Source organism: Pan troglodytes, chromosome 19, assembly GCF_028858775.2.
Source record: "Pan troglodytes isolate AG18354 chromosome 19, NHGRI_mPanTro3-v2.0_pri, whole genome shotgun sequence".
Taxonomy (NCBI): Eukaryota; Metazoa; Chordata; class Mammalia; order Primates; family Hominidae; genus Pan; species Pan troglodytes.
The window spans coordinates 51,394,806-51,421,321 of NC_072417.2; the positions used below are offsets into that span (position 1 = coordinate 51,394,806).

The 26,516-nt window shown below is 41.1% G+C and overlaps 1 protein-coding gene across 8 annotated transcripts; it reads left to right on the top strand.

Annotated features, from left to right (window-relative positions):
• On the top strand, window positions 1-26,516 carry TVP23B (trans-golgi network vesicle protein 23 homolog B). Of its 8 annotated transcripts, none has more exons than XM_063798106.1 (8): window positions 96-127; window positions 8,162-8,244; window positions 9,692-9,836; window positions 13,674-13,749; window positions 16,378-16,467; window positions 17,611-17,742; window positions 22,929-23,057; window positions 25,338-26,516. In XM_063798106.1, the coding sequence occupies exons 5-8, from the start codon at window positions 16,396-16,398 to the stop codon at window positions 25,362-25,364; spliced, it is 360 nt and encodes a 119-aa protein (XP_063654176.1). In that variant the 5' UTR covers window positions 96-127; window positions 8,162-8,244; window positions 9,692-9,836; window positions 13,674-13,749; window positions 16,378-16,395; the 3' UTR covers window positions 25,365-26,516.

Below are 26,516 nucleotides of genomic sequence, written 5' to 3' on the forward strand. Positions count from 1 at the left end.
GGCTCTTACAGTGGTCCCTGCTGGCCCTTGGTGACGGGTCGCGTCAGTTCCGACCCGGACCCGTACGCTGCTGCGCTGACGTGGCTCCCGGAAGTAGGGCTGGCGTAGGGCCGCCATGTTGCAGCAGGTGAGGGGCTGAGGGCGCGCTGGGAGGGTGGCGGCTCCTGGGACTGGCTCTGCAGGTTCGGTGGGACTGGAGCCCGCGTCCCCCGCGCGCGTACTCGAACTCGAGGAGGAGCGGGGCGGCCGGGAGTGGAGGGCTGTGGGTAGTTGTCTGAGGAGGGCTGCTGGGGGTTCTGAGGCCGCTGAGGGAGGCGTGACCCGTGCGGCGCAGAGCAAGTACTTCTTGCGGCTGTGGGGACGCCCATTGTTAACCAGCGCGAGTGGGGGTCTCTCTTTCTTCAACCCTTATTGCCGGGGTGGAGTTGAGGAGGAGCGGCCTGCGGGCCTCTTAGCTTCCTGACACCCAGGGGTGCGATGCTATCTTGTAGGAATCGGCGATACCGCCAGAGCCTCGCTTTCAAATTGCTGTTTCCAAACTAATGTTGTTGGTGATTCTCTCCTTTGTGCTCTTAGAGTTAATTGTAGTCCACATATTGGCAACCAGAGACTCGTAAGATTAATAATATTTTTAGAAAAAACTACTGTTTATAGTCACTTAGATTGTCTTAAGTGTTTTTTTCTTTCGGTTCACACAAAATTTGTTGAGGGATTACTATGACTCAGACACGGTTGTAGGCCCAGGGATAGGGTTGTGACCAGTACAGACAGGTTTCTTGCCCCGTATTTTCGGGTTAGGGAAGTGGGTTCTAGGAGATGGGGGTTGGGTGGGGAGACACGATAAATTGTATAACCAAAGATATTTTCAGATAATTGCAAAGGCAGGGTGATGAAATAACAAGTGTCTGAGGATAGGACAACTAAGATTTATGGTCAGGAAAGACTGCTTATGAGGAGATGCCTTGAGTGGAGAAAATCTAATAATGGTTAAATTCAGCTGTATTACAGGAAAGGTGCCCCGATCCAGACCCGAAAAGAGGGTCCTTGGCCGGGCGTGGTGACTCAGGCCTGTAATCCCAGCACTTTGGGAGGACGAGGTGGGTGGATCATGAGGTCAAGAGATCGAGACCATCCTGGCCAACTTGGTGAAACCCTGTCTCTACTAAAAATACAAAAATTAGTTGGGCGTGATGGTGCACGCCTGTAGTCCCAGCTACTCGGGAGGCTGAGGCAGGAGAATCGCTTGAACTGGGGAGGCCGAGGTTGCAGTGAGCCGCGGGCCACTGCACTCCATCCGGCCTGGCTACAGAGAGAGACTCCGTCTCAAACAAAAAACAAAAAAAGTCTTGGATCAGGCAAGAAGGAATTCAGGGTGAGTCCGCAGTGCAAAGTGAAAGCAAGTTTATTAAGAAAGTAAAGGAGTGGCTACTCCATAGAGCAGCCTGGAGGGCTGCTGGTGGCCCATTTTTATGGGTATTTCTTAGTGATATGGTTAACAAGGGGTGGATTATTCATTCCTCCCCTTTTAGATCATAGAGAGTAACTTCCTGATGTTGCCATGGCATTTGTAAACTGGCATGGCGCTGATGGGAGTCTAGTAGTGAGGACGACCAGTGGTCACTCTCGTGGCCATCTTGGTCTTGGTGGGTTTTGGCTGGCTCCTTTATTGCAACCTGTTTTTTCAGCAAGGTCTTTATGACCTGTATTTTGTGCCGACCTCACATCTCATCCTGTGATTTAGAATGCCCTGTTTGGGAATGCAGCCCAGTAGGTTTCAGCCTCATTTTACCCAACTCCTATTGAAGATGGAGTTGTTCAGGTTCACATGCTTCTGACATTTGAACCTGCGCCCAGGCCGGATGAGGCTGGAGAAACACAACCATGTTGACTGTTCCCACTATTTATTTATTTATTTATTCATTCATTCATTTACGAGACGGAGTTTCACTCTTGTTGCCCAGGCTGGAGTACAAAGGTGTGATCTCGGCTCACTGCAACCTCCGCCTCCCGGCTTCAAGCGATTCTTCTGCCTCACCCTCCAGAGTAGCTGGGATTACAGGCACCTGCCACCACGCCCAGCTAATTTTTGTATTTTTAGTAGAGATGGGGTTTCACCATATTAACCAGGCTGGTCTTGAGCTCCTGACCTCAGGTGATCCACCCGCCTCGGCCTTCCAAAGTGCTAGGATTACAGGCGTGAGCCGCCAGGCCCGGCCGACTGTTCCCACTTGATAAGTTTGTGACGTGAACCTCAGTCGAGCCCTTAGTGCTGCCAGGCGGTCATTCTACATTTCCATAGCCCCTTCACCCTCTCGCCTTAGGCAACTATTAAAACTCAAATCTTCAACGTTTCTTCTCTTATCCTCTCTCAGCTGGTAACGTTGCTTCTTGTTTCACTGAAAATGGAAGCTGTCGGAAGACAATTTTCACACTAGCTGCCTATTTGTTTGCATGTTTACTCAGGGTCTCATGTTCTTTTATGATAATTGGACTGTCAGTGCACCATTCTTAGGTCTTCCTGTCTACTGTGTCCTGGTTTCCATCTCCTCTTGCCTACTGGAAGGCATTGTTCTAGTAATTCTCTTTCTTGCATCATCAGTTTTTTAATCCTTTTAAACGTTTGCTCACATCAACATATAAACGTGTTTTAATTTCTCTTACCTTAAAAAATGAAAACTTGGCCGGGCGCGGTGGCTCACGCCTGTAATCCCAACACTTTGGGAGGCCGAGGCGGGTGGATCACGAGGTCAGGATATCGAGACCATCCTGGCTAACACGGTGAAACCCCGTCTCTACTAAAAAATACAAAAAAATTAGGACATGGTGGCACGCACCTGTAGTCCCTGCTACTCGGGAAGCTGAGGCAGGAGAATGGCGTAAATCTGGGAGGCGGAGCTTGCAGTGAGCCGAGATCGCGCCACTGCACTCCAGCCTGGGCGACAGAGCCAGACTCCGTCTCAAAACAAACAAACAAACAAACAAAAAAAACAAACTTGACACCACATGCTCTTTCACTGGTCACTCCATTCTTTTTCCTTTAAAGACTTGTATCATATATACTTGTCTTTTAATTCTTCCAGTCTCTCTTGTATTCATTCTAGTCAGTCTCTCTTCCCCTCTCCCAACCATACTGGAACTGCTCTTACTGAGTTCCCCGATGACCTGTTAAAAATAGTGGTCATGGCTGGGCGCAGGGCTCATGGCTGTAATCCCAGCACTTTGGGAGGCCAGGGTGGGTGGATCATGAGGTCAAGAGATGGAGACCATCCTGGCCAACATGGTGAAACCCCGTCTCTACTAAAAATACAAAAATTACCTGGGGGTGGTGGCATGTGCCTGTAGTCTCAGCTACTCGGGAGGCTGAGGCTGACACAGGGGAGTCGCTTGAACCCGGGAGGCGGAGGTTGCAGTGAGCCAAGATCACGCCATTGCACTCCAGCCTGGCGACAGAGCGAGACTCCGTCTCAAAAAAAAAAAGAAAAAAAATACAGTGGTCTCTCTTTGGTTTTCATCTTACTTATGAGCAGCATTTGACACAGATGATGGATCCTCCTCCTGGAGGCACTTTGTTTGGTTTCCAGGACACTACCCCCTCCTGGCTCACCTTATGTTCCTTGGTACTTCTTTTTCAGTCCGCACAGCCTATTCCTTCTTATCTTTGTGATCTCTAATTATTGGAATGCCGGGAGTCTGTCTTAGCCATCTTTATCTTTTTAGTTGTCCAGGACAAAAATTTTGGAATCTTCCTTGATTCCTTTTATTTACCCTTCCTCCACCTCCCCAGTCAGTCCATCAGCAAATCCTGTCAGCTCTACCTTAAAATGTACTTGGAATCTATTTTTCATCACCTCCACTGCATCCATCTTAGACCAAGCCATTACTTCTTGGCCTCGTGATTAAAGTAGTTTCCTAACCAGTCTCCTAGCGTTGTGCTTTTGTCCCTCCTTCTTCTCCCCTCCCCCTCCAGATTTTTACTACAGTAGCCAGAATTCTCTTTCTAACAGGTGAGTCAGAACATGCAGTCTTACACTTAGAACACTCCAATGGATCTCCCTTTCAACGCTTTTTGGTTTTAGCATCTTAAAATGTCATTTAGCATCTTAAAATGTCCAAAATCAAACTGCTGATTTTGCCCCGAAATCTTTTGTGTCCATGGTCTTCCCCCTCTTAGTAAATGTAACTCCAGGAGTGCAGAGCTATTTGTCTTTTTTTTTTTTTTTAAATCTGTACCACTTACAGCAGTACCTGGCACTTGGTAGGCACTCCGTATTTACTGAATAAATGAGAAGAAATCAGTCTTTCAAAGAGCAGGGTAAGAGAAGAGTGTTCTAGGTAATATGAACCATAAGTGCAAAAGAACCTGACGGGGCCCAAGTTTGGCATGTTTAAGGAACTGAAAAGAAGGCCAGCCTGGGCATGGTGGCTCATGCCTCTAATCGTAGCACTTTGGGAGGCTAAGGCAGGAGAATTGCTTGAGCCCGGGAGTTTGAGACTAGCCTGGGCAACATAGCGAGACCCTATTTCTGCAAGAAATTAAAATATTAGATATGGTGGCTTGCAGTACTCAGGAGGCTGAGATGTAGAGCCTGCAGTAGTGACCCCTGATTGCTCCACTGCACTCCAGCCTGGGCGAGAGCCAGACCCTGTGTCAAAAAAAAAAAAAAAAAATGGCCAGTCTGGCAGGAGCTTAGGTACTGTATAAATTTCCTGTTGCTACTGCGGCAGTGAAGTCATATGTACTGTTGTAAAGTTCTGGTGGTCAGAAGTCCAGAATGAGGCTCAAGGGGTTAAACATCAAGGTGTGGGTAGGGGTTCTGGAGAATCAGTTTCCTTGCCTGATTCAGCTTCTAAACACCCGGGATCCCTTCCCCATCTTAATGCCATCAGCACAGCCTGTTCAAATCTCTGTCTCTCACCTCTACTTTGCTTGTTTCATCACCTTCTCTCACTGACCCTCCTTTGTTTCCCTTGTAAGGACCATTGTGATCACGTCATCTGACCAGCCTGGGTAATCCAGAATGACCTCTTGTCCTCAAGATCCTTAACTTAATCTCATCTGTGAAATTCTTTTTGCCAAGTAAATTTACATATTCACAGGTTCCAGAGATTAGAACCTAAACATTTTTGGGAGGGGTGAGGAGGTATTCAGCCTACCACAGTTAATGAAGAGTGAGTGGCCTGAGATAAGGTCTTAGAGATTGGCAGGGACCAGATCATGATAGGTCATGATAGGGAGTCTGTTTTTCAGTCATAGTGCTGAGAGGTTTCAGTAGGGGAATGATAGGATTTGATGTGAAAAAGTCTCCCTGGCCACTGGATGGTGATTAGACTGTTGGGATCGAGAGCAGAAGGCCTCAGCTTTTTATTCATAACATCATACGGTGGATCTCAATCTTGCTGTACGTTATGATCACACCTCAAAGCAATTATATCTGAACCACTGAGGGCTGGACCCAAGTATCAGCCTTTTTTTGTTTGTTTGTTTGTTTTTTAAGAAAAAGAGCATTCTAATTGTAGCCAAGGTTGAGAACCACTAGTCTCATAGACCTGAATCCATTTTACCTTTTCAGCCTTAGCTCAGTAGGAGCTTCTCGCACCCATCACTTACTGCATGAGCTACTTGACCATTTCTTAGACAAACTTCCTGTATTCCCACCTGTGCCTTTCAAAATATACCTAGTCTAGGGAGGCCTACGCGGACTGTCAGGGCCCAGCTGACAAACTCTCCTCCAGAAAGCTTCTCCAGTGCCCTGTAGTAGGAATGATTTGCTTCCTTCCCTGGCTCCCATTTGCACTTAGATTTCTCAGCCCTGATCACAGTCAGCTGTATATTATCGTCTCCTTTGCTTATTTACTCATGCCTTCAACAAATACTGTACCACTTGGCTGAATGCTCTGCTAGACACTAGGATTTACTACAATGCAAAGACAGTCTTGGTTGAGCGTGGTGGCTCACACCTATAATCCCAGCACTATGGGAGGGTGAGGTGGGCGGATCCCTTGAGGTCAGGAGTTTGAAACCAGCGGCCAACGTGGTGAGACTCTGTCTCTACTAAAAATACAAAAATTAGCCAGGCTAATTAGCCGAGACACACTCCTGTAATCCCAGTTAGTCAGGAGGCTGAGGCACTTGAACCCAGGAGGTGGAGGTTGCAGTAAGCTGAGACCATACCACTGTACTCCAGCCTGGGCGACAGAGCAAGACTCTGTCTCAAAAAAAAAAAAAAATAACCTTGTCTTCTAGGTCCAGCAGCTTAATCTATATGGAGGTAGGAGCGGGTAGATGTGCAATAAGAATACTCTGAGATAATTGTTCAAATGGAGATTCGTCCAAGTGCTGTGGGAACATGGGGATTTCAGAGACAGGTTTTCAGCTATTTCAGTATTTGAGCTAAAAAACTTGAAGGATGATTTGGTATTTGGTGGTGAGCAGGGCATGGGGAAGGGAAGAGTTTTCTGAGACAACATGTGAAAGGCAGGAGATGGGGGAGAGATCGTAGTGTTCTTAGAGACCATGTAGTAACAGTATTGCTTCAGTGCTCAACAGTGCTCAATGAAGACAGTGTCAGAAGCAAGTAGGGGGCATTAGATTCTGTGATCTTCTATGCTTTATGTGAAGGAGTTAAATTTTATCCTATACTTGTAGGGATGCCATTGAAAAATTTGAGCAGTAGAGTGACATGGTGTGATTTCCATATTGGGAGGATTGCTCTGGGTAATGTAAAGGAGAGGCTGGATTAGAGAGGGATAAAAGCAGGGAGGCTGGTGAGTGGCGCTAGGAGAGGAAGAGGATCAGGTTTGTTGTAGTTGAGGGGAATTGCAGTGAATTGAGGTGTGAACCACTCTTAGAAGCCTAAGGTTATGGGGCCGGGCATGGTGGCTCACGCCTGTAATCCCAGCAATTGGGAGGCCAAGGTGGGTGGATCACAAGGTCATGAAATCTCCTGGTTGACACGGTGAAACCTCTCTCTACTAAAAAAATACAAAAAATTAGCCAGGCCTGGTGGCACGCGCCTGTAGTCCCAGCTACTTGGGAAGGTGAGGCAGGAGAATCACTTGAACCCAGGAGGCAGAGGTTGCAGTGAGTTGAGGCCACGCCACTGCACTCCAGCCTGAGCGACAGAGCAAGACTCCATCTCCAAAAAAAAAAAAAAAAAGCCTAAGGTTGTAAAAGGAAGCAATGCTTTGGGAAGGTAGAGGATTGAAGGGGAGATTCAGGATCAGGGTTCTTAAAAAAATCTTTTTTTGCCTAATAAGTGGCCTTGAAGAAGTTTATATGCATATGCTGATTAGAAAGATTCAATAGAGGCCGGGCGTGGTGGCTCATGCCTGTAATCCCAGCACTTTGGGAGGCTGAGGCGGACAGATCACCTGAGGTCAGGAGTTCAAGACCAGCCTGGCCAACATGGTGAAACCCCGTCTCAACTAAAAGTATGAAAATTAGCTGGATGTGGTGGCACACGCCTGTAATCCCAGCAACTTGGAAGGCTGAAGCAGGAGAATCGTTTGAACCCAGGAGGCGGAGGTTGCAGTGAGCCAAGATCGTGCCATTGCACTCCAGCCTGGGTGATGAGCAAAACTCCATTTCAAGAACAACAAAAAAGAAAGATCCAATAGATAGACTTGAAGATAGAAGAAAGTGTAAATACAGGGGAAAATGATGAAACAAATCCCCAAGGAGGCATGAAAAGAAGTTATTCTGAGCACAAATAATTGGTTTAGCCTTGGATAAGAAGAGAAGGAGTTGTGAGAAGGGGTCATGGAACTAAGGATGCAGTCAGATGATTTTGTGAAGGAGCCAGAAACCTTGAGATTATCCCCAGTAGCCTCGGCTTGCTCTGTGACTTGGGAGAGAACAGTTGAGGAGGATAGGTGTTAAGTTTGTAGTAGCCTCATCTGCACCCCAGAGTTTTCTCAGATGGTGCAGCCTAGGGGCAGGGATGGAGGAGCTGAGACTTCGATTATTCTCTGGGGTTTTTGCCAGATGATTTGAGGAGGCGGGGTGGAGGATCTGCATGCGTCCTTTTCCTAGGTTTTGAATTCCTGATGCTGTGACCACATTATTTTATCTTCTATTTTGATGAGTATGCAGCTTTGCATGCAGTGGCTGTGTAAACACTGAATTTTGTTTTGCTTCTTGACCATTTATTTTTCCTACCAGGATAGTAATGATGACACTGAAGATGTTTCACTGTTTGATGCGGAAGAGGAGACGACTAATAGACCAAGAAAAGCCAAAATCAGGTAGGAGGAGAAGTTGCATGAGCTGTGTTAGTGTCCAGTGCTGTTCTGTATGTATGTCAGTGCTAGCTGATGGGAGTCAAGGCAGAGTTGTTTCAATGTGCTTGTGAATACTGCATGTTGCTAATTTGACATTTAGTGTAAGACAAAGATGACATTTCAGATTTTCTTGTGAATAATTGGCATACTTAATACTGAGTTTTAAAATCAGCAAATCCAATTATTTGAACACCTGTGTTTTTAATTCTGTGCTATTTTCCAAGAATGTACCATTTCTTTATATAGTTTCTATAGATACATTACATTTTGATTTATTGTGCACATTTCAAAATCACATAACATTTCTATTCTAAATTTAATTCTCTCTAAAGAAATTCACTTATCGAAAGCAAATTCTACTTGAACCCTGCTAAAATTCTGTTTTTTACTTTTCTTTCATCTTTCATGCCAGTCACAAAAGACCACATATTGTATGATTTCATTTATATGAAATGTCCAGAATAGGCAAATCTGTAGAGACAGAAGATAGATTGGCTGTTGCTAGAAGCTGAGGGGTTTGAAGGTAAATGGGGAATGACTGCCAGTGGGTACAAAGATTCTGTCTGGGGTAATGAAAAGTTGTAAAATTGGAGTGATGGTTGTACAAATCTGTGAATGTACTAAAAACCATTAGATTGTTTACCTTAAATAAGTAAATTGTATGATATGTGAATTATATCTCAAAAAAGCTATTAAAAAACAAGAAACAGGCTGGGCGCGATGGCTCGCGCCTGTAATCCCAGCACTTTGGGAGGCCGAGGCAGGTGGATCACAAGGTCAGGAGATTGAGATCATCCTGGCTAACGTGGTGAAACCCCATCTCTACTAAAAATACAAAAAATTAGCCAGGCGTGGTGGCAGGCTCCTGTAGTCCCAGCTACTTGGGAGGCTGAGGCAGGACAATGGTGTGAACCCAGGAGGTGAAGTTTGCAGTGAGCCAAGATTGCGCCACCAAACTCCAGCCTGGGCGACAGAGCGAGACGCCGTCTCAAAAAAAAAGAAAAGAAACAAACAAACTACCTGATAACTTTGTCTTAATGTCTGAGTGATTTCTGAGGGCTAAGGAATTCTTTTGGCGTGATTTGAAAATAGGAATCAAATTCTAAGATACAGTTTCCTTATTTCTCCAAGCGAGGTAAAATTCTTTATTATCTATTTTGTGAAAGTTTATATTCAATGAGGTGTTAAAGTCATCTGTGCATAGTGTATTTTCTGTAACTACAGGGCCTAGTCAAATAGTGGGGCTTAAGAAAAAGAGAGCTAGGAGGTTTGCTTCCCCCTACTAAAGTCACCTCTTTTATTTTGACAAAACTCTTCACGGTTACACGATGGCTAAAACATTTTTCTCTACATTTGCTAGTACCTGTAGTAAAATGTAATTGCATTTCTTTCATTGTGTTTTGGTTTTCAGACATCCAGTAGCATCGTTTTTCCACTTATTCTTTCGAGTCAGTGCAATCATCGTCTATCTTCTCTGTGAGTTGCTCAGCAGCAGCTTTATTACCTGTATGGTGACAATTATCTTGTTGTTGTCGTGTGACTTTTGGGCAGTGAAGGTAATTTTGATTGTTTTTATTTTAAAATTATATTTAATATGAAAATGATGTATAAAAATATGAGAGTTAGCATTTTGCATTATTGTTAATCTTTTGTTACTTCAAACCTCATCTGTGTTGAAGTGCTAGATATATCAATTGCATGTAGTTTTTTTTTTTTTTTTCATTTTTTCCCTTTGACAATACAAGATGAGACATGTAGGTTACTGTGCTGCTGATTTTTCTGTGCCATATTCTAACCTACATCAGCTTTAAAGTCAAATAAACAAACAAATGTGACTAGCAACCATAGACCCTACAATGTTGCTTCTAATCCATACCATGGGTTTTGCTTCAGGCTTACCTGTAGGTGTGTTGTATATAATTTCTAGATAAGGCCCCAGTGTAGTTTGTCCACAAATACCTAAAAAATACCTACCTTTTGAAAAGGCTCCTATGGATGCTTTAAGGCAGTGTTTCTCAACCAGAGACAAGCGTGCCACCCACTGAATATTTGTCAGTGTCCAAAATGTTTTTGGTTGTCATGACTGGAGGTGGGAGGAGTGTGCTGTTGACATCTAGTGGCTAGAGGGCAGGTACGCTGCTAAATATCCTAACACACAGGACGGCCCCTCTGCAACAAAGAACTACCTGACCCAAAATGTCAGTTGTGCCAAGGTTGAGACACCCTGCTGTAGGGGATAGAAAGGAGTGTAAGAAATGGTTTCAAACTCAAGAACAATGATTAGAGAGATGGATGGATGGATAGATAGGTACATAATAAATAGATAAGTAAGCATAATAAAATATTAAATATGGACTCTAGATGATAGATATTTGGGTATTCACTGTAAAATTTAACTGTGTATGTTTGAAAATATAGTAAAATAGTGGAGAAAAAAAATCAAAGGCTGATTTTGGAGTTTCAGAGACATATACTGATTCAAAGACTAGTAAGATGTTACAACCCTATTCACACCCACCAATGTAGCCATTTTTAGATCTTTTAATTCTTTTTTTTTTTGAGACGGAGTTTCACTTTTGTTTCCCAGGCTGGAGTGCAATGGCATGATCTTGGCTCACCGCAACTTCTGCCTCCTGGGTTCAGGTGATTCTCCTGCCTCAGACTCCCGAGTAGCTGGGATTACAGGCATGCACCACCACGCCTGGCTAATTTTTTTGTATTTTTAGTACAGATGGGGTTTCTCCGTGTTGGTCAGGCTGGTCTCGAACTTCTGACCTCAAGTGATCTGCCCGCCTCAGCCTCCCAAAGTGCTGGGATTACAGGCGTGAGCCACTGCGCCTGGCCATCTTTTAATTCTTAAAGATATCTGAAGTGGTTGGCTTGGCGATGGCCAGTTTCCATAGGCCGCATAATGCTGAGAAGGAAGATTTCAAAGGTCTGTTTTCTTTAGGTTTTTCTTTTGTCCAGTCTTCTTTGGCTTGCATTTCTTTGAATTTCTTCTGTTACTTTATGCTCCAAAGTATTTAGTACATACTGCTCACAGTTTTGATACACGTTTCTTTTTGTTGTTCATAAAATTTCTGTTCAGCCAAATAGAACATGCTTTCCAGTCAGTTCTTCCTGGTGATTTCCAAACTCTTAAAATTTTTCTGGGTTTAGAGTTTTTAAAAATGCGATCAAAATAGTTTATTTTCTGATAAGGTTTATTTGTTTGTTTATTTTTGTTTTTAAACAAGGGCTTAAAAAATGGCACCCTTTTATCCTTGGCAAAATTACTTATAGATAGCAAAACAATGGAGATATGAAGCAAAATTAAGAAGTCAAGAATAGGGAAATTATTAAGTGGACTTGGGATAAGCAGGGTTCTGAAACAGTTAAAATAGAGATGTGTCGTAATTATAAATCTCAATATACTTACTAAAAAAACAAAAAATCAATCTTCATCGAAACCCCTGGGTGTCCAATCTTTTGGTTTCCCTGGGCCACAGTGGAAGAAAGAATTATCTTGGGCCACACATAAAATACACTAACATTAGCTGATGAGCTTAAAAAAAAAATCACACAAAAAAAAATCTCATAATGTTTTAAGAAAGTTTACGAATTTCTCTTGGGCCGCATTCAAAGCTGTCCTGGGCAGCATGAGGCCTGTGGGCAGAGGGTTGGATAGGCTTGCCCTAGGTGATGTTAATGAAGATAAAGAAGAGGTAGAGAAGGGAAAATAATTTAAAGGTATGCTTAAATGCTAAAGTTTATATTGGTTTTTATTTTATTCTTCACTCTGACAAATTGAGTAAAAAAGGTTAAATAATGGTTTTAAAATTTTAATGGCAACTATGGCTGGGCACGGTGGCTCACGCCTATAATCCCAGCACTTTGGGAGGCTGAGGCGGGTGGATCATGAGGTCAGGAGATCGAGACCATCCTGGCTAACATGGTGAAACCCCATCTCTGCTAAAAAAAAAAAAAAAAAAAAAAAAGAGCCGGGCATGGTGGCAGGCGCCTGTAGTCCTAGCTACTCAGGAGGCTGAGGCAGGAGGCGGAGCTTGCAGTGAGCCGAGATCGCGCCACTGCACTCTAGCCTGGGCAACAGAGCAAGACTCCATCTCAAAAAAAAAAAATAATGGCAACTATTAGTAAAATTTAAAACCAGTCGTGTATCTTCTGCAACATTGGAGAAGATGGAGCAAGTAAAACAGTTCATAGAGCAAAAGAAGGAAAACAAAGCAACTGTCAAGGAAGCTTAAATCAGAAAGTACATGTATAAAGTGATGTAAGTAATAGCAAACTCATTATAATAGGAAATGTAATTTGATTAAACTACCCATTTAAAGACAAGAATACTAAGATTGGTCGGAAATCAAAGTCCAAACAAAAGATCTAACCAAATTAATGACATTAGAAAAAATAAAAGACGGCAAAGATAACATCAGGCAAAAATAAAAGAAGGCAAAGATCAACTCAAACAAAAAGAAACTTGGCATTGTATTATTATCAGATGAGATATGGATCAGAGTAAGAAAGCACTAAGAGGAACAAAAAAAGGTGATTTTATGAATCACAGTGAAGATCATTCACAGAGTAAAATTATATCAAACTATGTATAGTAAAAAAATTGGAAATATTAGAAAATAGAAAAGCATTATGATGAGTTTAACAAACTACTATCTTTAACAAACCAAAGTGCCAAAAAGTAAATAAGTTCTGAAGGATCTGAATGAAATAATTGGCAACATCAATTTGATAGCAGTATTTGGGACTTTGTATGACAGAGAGAATACTTTCTTGTTAAATGCCTGTGGAGCATTTACAAAAATTGACTAAATATCACTGTGAAGAAAATCAAAATAAAATTGCCCAAAGCACCTACATTTTCTACTCCTATGAAACAGAACTAGAAATTAATAGAAAGTAGTTGTTGAAATTGGAATTCTTTTTAAAAAGCGAACTACTACATATCTTGGGTTTAAAAGGAAGCAAAAACTGTAAATATAGGTTATTTATACCTTAATGGTGATCATTTACAGTTAAACTTTCTGAATATGTCAAAAACTGAATTCAGAGGGAAAATAATAGACTAAAGCCTTTTATTTTAGACAAGAAAGAGGGAAAATAATGGACTACTTGAGTTCAGAAATTTCAAAAACAAGCAATAAGCGTGAGAAATCAGGAAAATAAACTAATAAAGATAAAAGCAGGAAATAAAGAGTTAGAAAATGGGAACACAGAAGAGTTTGAAAGTATTCTGAGAGCATTCTTTGAAAATACCTATAGAAGAGACCTCTGGTTTAGGTCTCCCTTGCCAGCTCTTTTTTTTTTTTTACTTAGCATCTCTCCCATAGGAATTTTGGTCTCATAAGACTCTTCCTTTTCTTCTCCTGTATTCCTTTCCTAAGGAGTGCCGTCTGTGCTTCTGGTTTGAATTGCTGATCTGTAAGCTGTGTTGCCTCCCAGATCTGTATCTCCATTCAGGTTTGTCCTCACAACTCAAGGCCTCTCCATGTGTCTTCTTGACGTTTTTATGTGGCTGTCTTGAAGGCATCTCAAATCCTTTTTTTTTTTTTTTTGAGACAAAATCTTGCTTTGTCACCCAAGCTGGAATGCAGTGGTGTGATCTCGGCTCACTGCAACATCTGCCTCCTGGGGTTCAAGCGATTCTCCTGCCTCACCCTCCTAGATAGCTGAGACTACAGGCATGCACCACCATGCCTAGCGAATTTTTGTATTTTTAGTAGAGGCAGGGTTTCACTATGTTAGCCAGGCTGGTCTTGAACCCAAGTGAGCCACCATGCCTGGCCAGGCATCTTATATCTTAACATGTGTAAAATACTACTTGTCATCTTCCACTCCCCAAAAGCTCTTCTTCTTTGAGTGTTCCCTTTCGTGGGGCCTGGAATCACTATTTTTTTACTTGAGCAAACCAGAAATGTATCAGTTGCCTCCTTCCTACTCCATATCCAATTAATGACCAAGTCCCATAAATCCATAGATTGTTCTTTCTTCATTAGGGCATCAGTGCCTGCTGCTCTATCTGGAATGCTCTTCTTCCTCCCACATCACCTTCATACAGGGATTCCTAATCTTTTTATGCCATGGGCCCCTTTCATAGACTTATGAATAAGTTTTCACATATATAAAATACATAAGATTTCAAAGGAAGTCACTTATATTGAAATATAATTTAAAAATATTAAAAAAGTAAATTTCTGATTGAGTTATATGTGTAGTAGTTCCCCCATTATCTGAGGTTTCACTTTCTGCGGTTTCAGTTACTGCTATATGCTACACTAAACAGTAAGATACTGTGTGAGGAGAGAGAACTACATTCACATAACTTTTATTAGATTATGTTGTTATAATTGTTCTATTTTTATTTCTTATTAATCTCTTACTGTGCATTATTTATAAATTAAGCATTATCATAGGTATGTACTTATAGGAAAAAATATAGCATATATAAGGTTTGGTATTAACCACAATTTGAGGCATCTGCTGGGGGTCTTGGAATGTATCCCCTACAGATAAGGGAGGACTACTATACTTTATGAATTTATTAATGGTAAGATCTAGTGGCAGGTCTAATAACTACTTTCAACACAGTGGTGAGCATAAACAATATGTTAAGATAACTGCAGCAAGTATAGTACAAAATGAAAAATGTGGTTTCTATTGTGTCAGGGTGTTTTTAATTTTACCTATATTCATAGTTTGTTGTCTACATTCATAATTTAATGATATGCTAACTACTTTCAAAGCAGTGGTGAGCATAAATAGTATTTTGAGGCAGTGCGTGGTGGCTTACGCCTGTAATCCCAGCACTTTGGGAGGCCAAGGCGGGTGAATCACTGAGGTTGGGAGTTCGAGACCAGCCTGACCAACATGGAGAAACCCCATCTCTACTAAAAATACAAAATTAGCTGGGCATGATGGCGCATGCCTGTAATCCCTGCTACTTGGGAGGCTGAGGCAGGAGAATCGTTTGAACCCGGGAGGCAGAGGTTGCGGTGAGCTGAGATCGCCCCGTTGCATGCCAGCCTGGGCAACAAGAGTGAAACTGTCTCAAAAACAAAAAACAAAACAAAACCAAACAAAAAACAAAACTACAATATTTTGAGGTAACTGCAGCAAATATAGTACAAAATAAAAAAATGCCTGTGATTTCTATTGTGTCAGGGTGTTTTTAATTTTACCTACATTCATAGTTTGTTGTCTACATTCATAATTTAAAGATATGCTAAATTTTAGCCAGAGGTTAATGAAAATGAAGGTAACATTTTTTTTACCCATTGAGGTTCACAGAACCACTGAATCTATTAGTGGACACCATTAATTAAACATCCATGGTACTGTTGATTTTTATTTATCTTTTATATTTCATTCCAAATGTTGACTCCTCAGAGAGTCATTTTCTGATACCCAGACTAGATCAAATTTCCCTGTTATACTCTTCAAGCATCCCACACTTTTCCCTTGCAGGACTTAACTCAGTTGGTAATGGTACATTTGTGCATTGGTTGTCTGCCTCTCTTCACCTCTTTCCCTGAGGAAGGAGTTGGTATCTGCTAGTCACTGTTGTATTACCAGCACATAGTAGATGCTCAGTAAATATTTGTTGAGTAAATAAAGATTAGGAAAGCTATCAAACTAATTTGTTACCTTAGTAAGTAGGAAAAGAGCTTGGTACACTTGAGAGACTGACTGAAGGCCAGTGTCTATAATCATTTTCAGAGATATGTAGTTGTAAAATATATGTAGCTATAGTCAGGATGTAAAGTAGGTCACAGTAACCAAATAGCAAGGGGTTTAGGGAAAATTAGGGAACTGGAGAAAGGGCAAATTGTTCGTGAGGGAAAAGAGAAGGTGTAATGTTTATGGGTGGACTTGTTGCTTGCTCTGTCACCTCTACCCCTATTAGTCCTGCCATTACCATTTTACTTAATCGTTTAGCCAGGCCTGATACATAGTAGTCTTTGCTAACTGGATATTATGGAGGTAAAGCTGAAGGTTTTTGTTTGTGAAATGTTACACTAAGATAGGAGCTTGTGATAGATCTTTAAATAATGCTTTTAAAATGTGCCTGTTTATATTAATCTTCACCAGAATGTCACAGGTAGACTAATGGTTGGCCTACGTTGGTGGAATCACATTGATGAAGATGGAAAGAGCCATTGGGTGTTTGAATCTAGAAAGGTAAAGTGCCTTTTTTGTTTTAAATAATGTTATCAGCTAAATTATTTGTAGACTATATTTAAATACTGGAAGATGAAGTATTCAGAATTAAAAACACTATACCAAATCACTTGGCATGTCAGCACTAAAGGAGATGGCCTTCTAGAATTTAATGCATTTTTCTGTCTAGTTCAGACCAGAAACAAGCAATATACAGAACAGAATCCTTTGAGGGAAGACACTGGGTCTGAGTTCATACAGTGTGCTAAGCTGCCTGTCAGGGATTGCTGATAAAAGATCTCTGTGTTGCCTTTGTTAGTGTCTCCATAAATCCCTCTATGCCCAGCAGATAACTGCTTTTAACATCTTGTTCTGTCTTTGCTCCTGTGGTCGTCTTTCATTTCTGGGCAGGAAAAAGGAGGAGGAGTGCAGCTGGATAGAATATCTGATCGGAGCACTCTATTCCTAAGCTTCTGCCTTCAGGAGCCCTGGGGATCCTGGTCTGTTTTGGGTTAGCCTGCTACACTATAGTGAATATTCACTTTCCTTGTGGAAATAAGTTTTGGAAGCAGAGGACCAAATTCTTGGCGACAGTACACCAAGGGTATTGACAAGTTATTTTAAGAAAGTGGCACTGTGTTCAATGAGCCTGTATTCTTTTATATTATAGAATCTACCTTGGAAACAACTTACCACCCTTGTAAATTCCTGGGTATTGCTAAGACATTTTGATTATTGTCCAGAATCCCTTGATTCTGTTTTTTTTTTTTCCTCTGGACCCTAATTTGACCTTTTAGTCTCCAGAATGATTATAACTGTGATTTCCTTGATCATTGGTCAGAAAGGTATCATTTAGAGCTTCCTTATGAATAAATAGTACAAGTGCAAGAAGAATTGAATAGAAGCCTATCAGAGACCACTCTTTACTGTCATGAGTTGTGGTAAACCATCCATCCTGCCCTGAAAATGCAAAATTCTTGAGTTAATATAGATCAGTTCCTAAAATTACGAGAGTGATAGTCATGTATTTTTGGGTTCTAACTTAGGAGTTGGGCTATGTGTATTAATATTTGAACTTGTGGGTAATATGTTTTTTATTAAATATGTTTAACTTTTTATTGATAAATTTCACAACATGATAATTGAATTTATGTTCTTTTATAGGAGTCCTCTCAAGAGAATAAAACTGTGTCAGAGGCTGAATCAAGAATCTTTTGGTTGGGACTTATTGCCTGTCCAGTACTATGGGTGATATTTGCCTTTAGTGCACTCTTCTCCTTCAGAGTAAAGTGGTTGGTGAGTATCAGTGTAGAACTTTCAAATAATCCATTAAGATGTCTGATGGTAATCATAGGAAGCAACAACTACAACTGAGTCCTTATCATTAGGGACCTATCTTGAATAGGCAGCTTCATCATGTAATTCCCAAGTTTTGCTTCCCAACTTTACCTTTCTCTATAATACTGGAGAAGAGATCCTAAAAAACCCCTTCCCACCAGTTTTCTAGGATATTAGTGGTCTTTTCTGGAAATAATGGTTGGTAATCTGTTTTGGTTACCTATTGCTGCCTAACAAATCACCCCAAAACATAGTGGCTTAGAGCAGCAACAGCCATTATCTCACAGTTTCTATGGGTCAGGATCTTGGGAAGGGCTCTGCTGGGAGATTCTGGCTTGGGGTCTTGAGTAGTTGTAGTCAGACAGTAGTTGGAATGATGGGGGTTGTGAGCCATCTCCTCTTCATGAGGTCCCATGGCCTCTCCACATGTTTTTCCATGTGCCTTGGTTTGGGCTTCCTCATGGCATGGTGGCCTCATGGTGGTGGGACTGCTTACGTGGCAGCCCAGTACTTCACTTGTGGGGTGTTCTAGGTCACAAGCTTTTACAATCTAGCCTAAGATGTCATAGCATCGCTTCTGCTGCCCACTCACATTCAAGGAAATGGGAATTAGGCTCTACTCTTGATAAGGAATAAGAAGGTGCTAGAAGACTTTGTGGAAGAGGAGACATTGTTGCTGCTGTCTTTGGAAAATATAGTTTGTCACTTGACCCAATTTGTGAGTCTTACTCTTTTTTATATCTCATATTATTTTTTCTTATTCTATCTTATATCTGATATCAATAAATATTGTGTGAAAATTCAGATATATTTTGGCCTTAATTATGTTTTTCCCCCTAATTTGTAGTATTTTCTTAGTCCTATTTTGCGATATAGATTCTTTTTTTCTTTGTGTGTGCTCATACATTCATATTTTCCTTCTTTGGATTTGGAAGCTTATTGGAAGCTTATTGTCTTTTTTCAGTTCTTCTGGTAGTTACCTTTAATTACTTTATATGTTTATATCATTACCCTCTTTCATGAATTAGGAAATGTATTCAGTATTTATGGAGTTCCTGCTCTGGAAAATGGGAAACTTTACGCTAATATGGTTTCTTTAACTTCTCCCTCCTCCTACCTCTAGAGTTTTGCTTATTATAGTCTTATTTTAGTCCTTCTAGTGGTTTTCTTTGTAACATTAATTAATGTACTTAAACCTGTTTATTGACTTAATAGACTGTTTAGAAAGGGAAGAAAATAAACACTAATATTCCTTCCTATGAGTTTCCTCCTTTCTCTCTTGTTTGTTCCAATGTTATTTTTGTGTTATCAAGTTTTATAATAGTTATCTTTTGAAAACATATTTCTTACTGGTTGTTCAGTCTTTGATCTGTTTTTTAAAAAAGTCGATTCATTCCCTATCACCAGTCTTACTGCAGCTTCTCCTTTTACTTATTGGTTAGCTACATTTTCTTTTGACTCATGTTTAAACATACGAGCCTATTGACTATTCTTAAATGATGACCTGGCTAGATTAATATTCTTGGGTCACAGTTTGTTTCTTTTTGGAAGATGCTATTCCATCATTTTCTTTCACTGAATATCTTGGAGAAGTCTGAGGCCAGGCTTACTTAACCTTTGTAATCTCTCCTCATAAGGTGTTTTTTTTTTTAGTTCATGTAACCCAGATGTATCTGTATTTATCTTTCCATATCAAGTTTTCTGGAGTCTGTGCCTTTCTGACAGGCAGACTAAAGTTTTGCTTGGAATCAGGAAAATTTTTTCTGTTAAATCTTTGCATTTATTTATGTTCTATGGTTTGACCTTTCATTTTGAAGTACCAGTTACATTTATGTTGGATCATTTTTATTTGTTCTCATCTACTATTTTCTTGTTGCTTTAATTATTCATCTTTTCCTTATTTATTCAGCAATTTTAAGAGTTCACTCTTATGTCAGAGCTGTCTGGGGACACAGGGGGATAAGTTAGGGGACAGTAAACAAGTTGACTGCTCCAGTAGAGCTTATGTTCTAGTGGAAGGTAGACAAACAGTAAAAAATACAGTAGGGGATGTTAGTTAATGATACAAAGTAATGGGGTAGAGAGTGCAGAGGAGAGAACAGTAACTATTTTAAGTGCTCAGCTAAGGCTTCTCTCTGTATTTCCTTAGCTTTGTCAGCTCCATTTTCATCTCCTGTTATCTCACCCTCATGCTTTTTGAGTTCTTATCTTTAGGTTTTTGTGTAGGGTGAAATAGTCCCAGGAATGCTTTTATTTTGGTGGGTTTTTTTTCTTTTCGAGTAGATTCTTCACCTATCTTCTGTATACTATGCTTCTTTTTTCTTTTTTCGCTATAGTTTTGCATAAATGCACTTCCCTTTTTCCTTACCCATTTTGCTTATCCTTACAGTGACAGTCCTGTCCAGCCCTTCTCTTTCTGCTGGTTTAGTGCGGGTGAATCCCCCTTGACCACCTTCTCCTGATGTCTGAGGCACGTGGCTGCTGCTCTGAGCTGGAGTTGCAGTGCTGGGTTTGGTGGCCTGAAGACACAGGTGTGATGTGCGATGTGGAGAACTTGCCAGGCTCTTGCTGTCTTGGCTGGGCTGCCTGGTTTTGCGTTCTCTTCCTTAGTGGGGCTCTTCTCTGCTGGTTGGCTGTGCACTCTCTTCTGGTTCTTCCCTTCTGCTTTGGATTGTTTGTAAGACCTTAGAGCTTTAGCATCCATCCAAGAGAGTCAGCCCAGTCTTTTTCTAGCAGTGTTTCTACTTCCTTAAAACAAAACAGGGAGAGGTTATGTGAAAGCCAGTTTGATCCTGTGTTAACCTACTTATGCCTAGTGTTCCATTATTGGAACGCTAAGCATGTAGGAGTTATTTATATCCTACTGCTCAAGGTCATCACCAAGGTCTGATTTTTCACTCATGCAAAAATTCACAAAATTGCAGCCTACAGCATAAATGGGTTAAGACCTCGGCATGGTGGCTCATGCCTGTAATCCCAGCACTTTGGGAGGGCCAAGGTGGGCGGATCACGAGGTCAGGAGATCGAGACCATCCTGGCTAACATGGTGAAACCCTGTCTCTACTAAAAATACAAAAAATTAGCCGGGTGTGGTGGCAGGCACCTGTAGTCCCAATTACTGGGGAGGCTGAGGCAGGAGAATGGAGTGAACCCAGGAGGCGGAGTTTGCAGTGAGCCGAGATCGTGCCACCGCACTCCAGCCTGAGCGACAGAACGAGACTCCGTCTCAAAAAATAAATAAATAAAAATAATAAAAATAAATGGGTTAAGACCACAGGACGGGAATGGGCTTCACCCAGTCTCTCCATGAGTCTCCCACCTCCTCACTTCTCTTAAGATGATCATCTCTCATGATTAATGATCCTTCTGCGCTTCCTCTCCTGCCTTCTTCCCACCCGGTGGCACCACTATGGCCAGCTGCAGGGATTTTCCTGCCTGTTTGCGTCATTGTTAGTTGGGAGGAGTTTCTGCTGTCATGGCTGTTTCTGCATTTTTTTCTCGGGTCTTTTGCTTTTCTATAAGTTCCTGGGGATGGTAATTATTAGTGAAATTTTCCTTAGAGCTTCTTTGCAGAGTTTGGAGCTATGTAGAGCTGCTCCAACCTGGCTCTTTCTTTGGCCACCAGCCCTTTTTTATGTTTGTTGGTATTAGTTTATTTGTGTTTTTAAAAACGCTGTCTGCTGTTTGTACCTTAAGGGGAGGGAGATCTTCATGTCTGACTTCACTGCACCATCTTAAACCAGAAGTTTAACTTACAGATTTTAACATTTGTTGCCATTGAGTAAATCGATGCCTTAGCAGGACCCGTGATTGGTCTTTGAATTCAGGTGTACCCTGGCATGTTGATATATACATACCCAGCAGTGCCCCATTTGAGAAGCATGGGAAATTAAAAGGAAATTTATTCAAATAAATACACAGTTTTATATTTATTTAGGAAACTAGCACCCTCTTATTACACTAACACGTTTAATTCCATGAAACTAAGTTTAGAACAGAAAGTACCACCTCCTCTTCTTTTACTAGGAATGTGAACCTGTTCATTAATCAAACATTTAAATCTATTAATTAAACATTAAAATCAGCTATACATCTTGTTAAGGGTAAGGAGAATAAATCTAGATTGGAAAACGACATTTCATTGAGCTGCTTTGCTTGTCACAGATATAAAAGAGTAGAATGGTCGATGAGCTGTTTATTCCAGAACAAGGGTTGGCAAACTATGGCCTGCAGACCAAATCCAGCCCGACACCTGTTTTTGTAAGTTTTTATTGAGAAACAGCCTTGCCCACTTATATATTGTCTATGGCTGCCTTTGGATTAGAACAGCAGAGTTGAGTAATTGCAACAGAGACCGTATGGTCTGAAATATTTATGATTTGACCCTTCACAGGAGAACTTTGCTGATCACTGTATTAGAGTCTTTAACCTTGGGAATCCCTCACATTGTCTCAATTTTTCTAATTAAGATTAATTAGAAATTTTTAAAGAATGGGTTTTGAGTTTCTTTTTCTCACTTCTTATTGATCCTAGTGGGATGACCATTGGTGAGAAAATGAAACTCAAAGGAACAAACAGCTCTGCAAAAGTACAGTTCCCCTTGGAGCTGTCTCCCTCCTCAGGGAAGGCAGGCATCGGTTGATTTATGCCTTAGGGCATTGCATCCCCTCTACCAGAAGCCAGTTGTCACATAGAGCAGAGATTCACCCCTACCTGCTCTCAGTTTATTGAACTTGATCTACCTCTTGACTGTTCTTTTGTAATTCTTATAGGAATAATTAACATTTGAACCTTTCCTGAGTCTCATTTACTTTTCCTAACTTTACTCACAGACCAATGGGAAACAGAGAGCAAGAAGGCTCCCCCTGCACTGCATCCCCAGCAGCTAGCATGGTGCCTGGCACATAGAGCAGTTGCGTTCAGTAAATATTTGCTGGGTGAATGACTCGTGCCTTGTGCAGAGCGTCTATCAGATGGGTCTGTTCTGGCAACTGTCTCTGGAAAATCTCAACTGGCACAATCTTGGCTTTGCAGAGCTTCCTCTTCCTTCTCTTTCTCATGACAATCTGCCTTGTCTCATTTATGGCACAGAGAAAGGTCAATTTCAGGCCAGTAACCATTGATTATTTTTTCCCTTGTCCCAGGCGGTGGTTATTATGGGTGTGGTGCTACAAGGTGCCAACCTGTATGGTTACATCAGGTGTAAGGTGGGCAGCAGAAAGAATTTAACCAGCATGGCTACTTCATATTTTGGAAAGCAGTTTTTAAGACAAGTAAGTGTTTTCTGAATGTGATCAGTGACTAATGCAATTATTTCTAACTTTCATAGTTTAATTTTTATGAAGCGCTCCTGAACAGAAGTTTTAAAGGCATATAGTTGTATAAATATAATGATAAAGATGTTTTAATTGCTCTTTGGGGGTGTTCAAGACAGTCTGGAAGTGTATTGTCAGTATCCTAAAATTATTTTAAAGCCAGGAAGGATAAACTATCATTGATAATAACTTATTTTTTTAAAATTACTTTTAAGTTCAGTTGTTTTTCACCAATTATGGGAGCTTTAAGTGAATGCCCTTGCAGAATGTATGTTGTATGTTTTTATTTTTTTTTTTGAGACAGAGTTTTGCTCGGTTGCCCAGGCTGGAGTGCAGTGGTGCAATCTCGGCTCACTGCAACCTCTGCCCCCCGGGTTCATGTGATTCTCCTGCCTCAGCCTTATGAGTAGCTGGGATTACAGGCGCATGCCACCACGCCCAGCTAATTTTTTGTATTTTCAGTAGAGATGGGATTTCATCGTGTTAGCCAGGATGGTCTCCATCTCATGACCTTGTGATCTGCCCACCTCGGCCTCCCAAAGTGCTGGGATTACAGGCGTGAGCCACTGTGCCCAGCCTGTATGTTGTATGGTTTTAGGGAGAACAGTTGAATCACAAGAAGACCATAACATTTGTACTCAGATGTTTTTTTCCCCCTAGAACATAAGGATTTTACTATAATACCCCAACATCAGGGTTTTCAGCAGGATGAGTAGTAGTCATAGGTAAATAATTACTGGTTAAATCTCTTGGGAAAAGTGACTAGGTCTTTTTTTTTTTTTTTTTCTTGAGATGGAGTCTTGCTCTGTCGCCCAGGCTGGAGTGCAGTGGCGTGATCTCGGCTTACTGCAAGCTCCGCCTCCCGAGTTCACGCCATTCTCCTGCATCAGCCTCCTGAGTAGCTGGGACTACAGGCGCCGCCACCACGCCTGGCTTTTTTGTATTTTTAGTAGAGACGGGGTTTCACCGTGTTAGCCAGGATGGTCTCGATCTCCTGACCTCGTGATCCGCCCGCCTCGGCCTCCCAAAGTGCTGGGATTACAGGCGTGAGCCACGGCGCCCGGCCGTGACTAGATCTTTATATGAGTAATACCTTGCATTTGGTTAGTACAGTAGGTTGGGCAAGTGATATTATGTAGGACAGGGATTCTTAAACTCGAACATACATGAGAATCACCTAGAGGGCACAAGATTGCTGGGTTCCACCTCCAGACTCCTTATTCAGTAGATCTGGGGGTGGAGTCTCATAATTTGCATTTCTCCCAAGTTTCTGGGTGGTACTGAGGGCACTGGTCCAGGGATTACATTTTAGATAACTAAAGCCCCGAGAAATTAAATTATTTACTTAAGATTATACAGCTAATAAGTGGTACAAAGCTAGATCTTAAACCCAGCCCTCTGTACTCAAAATTTATTGTTCTTTTTATTCTACTGTACAGTTTCTCTCACAGAAGGTGAAAAGTAGAGAAAATGAATATTCATGTAGGGACATGATCATCTCATTCTGAAGGATTTTTCCATGGCCCCAATATACCTTTACTGTGGTCCACCTTAGGGTAACTTTCATGTATGTGCTTATTAGGTTCTTTTCCTTAGAATTTTCAGTGTTTCTGAAGGTGGGGAGGGACATGGAATACAGGTGAAATTAAACCTTAAACCTGGCATAACATGGATAGGGTTAGTGTCTTACATGGTATCCGGCGTCTGCTCAAATGAGACAAACTGGACAGCTGGGTGGATGATGGTATCCATGGATTTACTTCATTAGCGCATGTCTACTTTTTTATTTATTTATTTTTTTTTGAGACAGAGTCTCACTCTGTTGCCCAGGCTGGAGTGCAGTGGCACGATCTCGGCTCGCTGCAAACTCCACCTCCCGGGTTCATACCATTCTTCTGCCTCAGCCTCCCGAGTAGCTGGGATTGCAGGCGCCCGCCACCATGCCTGGCTAATTTTTAGTATTTTTAGTAGAGACGGGGTTTCACTGTGTTAGCCAGGAGGGTCTCGATCTCCTGACCTCATGATCCACCCTCCTCGGCCTCCCAAGTGCTGGGATTACAGGTGTAAGCCACGGCGCCCAGCCTAGCATGTCTACTTTTTAATGTGATTGGGCCATTGTATGTAAGGTAATGTCTGCTTAGAAATATAGAATGTTTTCGTAGGCCTAGGCCCCAAGTCCATGGTGTGTGAAGTGAAATAACTTTGATGTTAAGGAGTTTTTTTTTTTGTCTTTTGCAGAACACTGGAGATGATCAGACTTCCTGAATAGAGAAAGCTTATGTGCTTTGTTACATTGGGGAACAACTGAAGAGATTCTTGACTCAACCTTTTAGAGCTTAGTCCATGTTGCAACGAGGAGTGTTGGCTTTGTTTTTCCACTTAAAAACTTTATTTATAAAAAGGAAAAGTAGTTTTCATATTTTTATTTCCTTTCCAGCAGTTGGGGCTAGAAAGTATATGTTGGCACTAGAAACATTGTCAAGATTTGTTCTGTGGTGTAGGTATGCACATTCCATAGGTATGCATATTACATGCATAGGCCATGTAATATCAGTATATCCCAAGTTAATGAAAGTGTTCATTTACATAGGTAATGGAGACCTTTGCATTTTGATCCATAGAACATAGGAGGATGTTCTTAGTCTGTCTCAAAGCTCTATATGTTTACATATTATTTCTGTAGATTGTTTTCAGGAGAAAGTTTTGCTTCTATGGTAAGAGTGAGCACTTTGGCTTATGTATAAGTTAGAAATAATTGTTAGTTTTTAATATGTACTTCGTGGGGAAATTTCTTAGACGTATGCAAGCAAGTGAAAACAATTAGGGCCAGTGGTATTAACTACTTTATAAAATTTTATTTTTGTTTGTAAGAAGTCATCTACTTAAGGCCCAGTTAATATAAGTGGAATCATCATAGTTTAAGGAATACCCAGAGATTGCTGCTGTTCTATTTATTTTACAGAAAGGATAGCTAGATTGAAAGCTCTTCAGTGGACCTTGAGCTAATAGATCTTTTACCACTAAAAGAGCATTATTCTCATGTCATAATGAGAATAATAATTTACATACTTGGCATAATAAATGCCTAAAAGACATTTTATTTTCTGAATCTATTTTTTTCTTGCTATAATGGGGATATTGTAAATTATGCATTTGTATTAATGGTATTTCTTAAAGCAATCTATGTAACTGTAAATTAAACCAATCTACAAACTATTGTAGGCATCTGTAAATTCTGTTGTAGGTATTATAAACTTTGTTGAAGTCTTAATCAGCAGATTATGTTGTGAATATATTTGTACATTGTTAAAATAGTTTTTAAGATTATTTGTTTAATTGAATAAGTGTCTTATTGGAGTGATAGCTTTGAAGGTGCAAAACTTTATATTTGTATAAAATTCTACTATTTACAAGGCA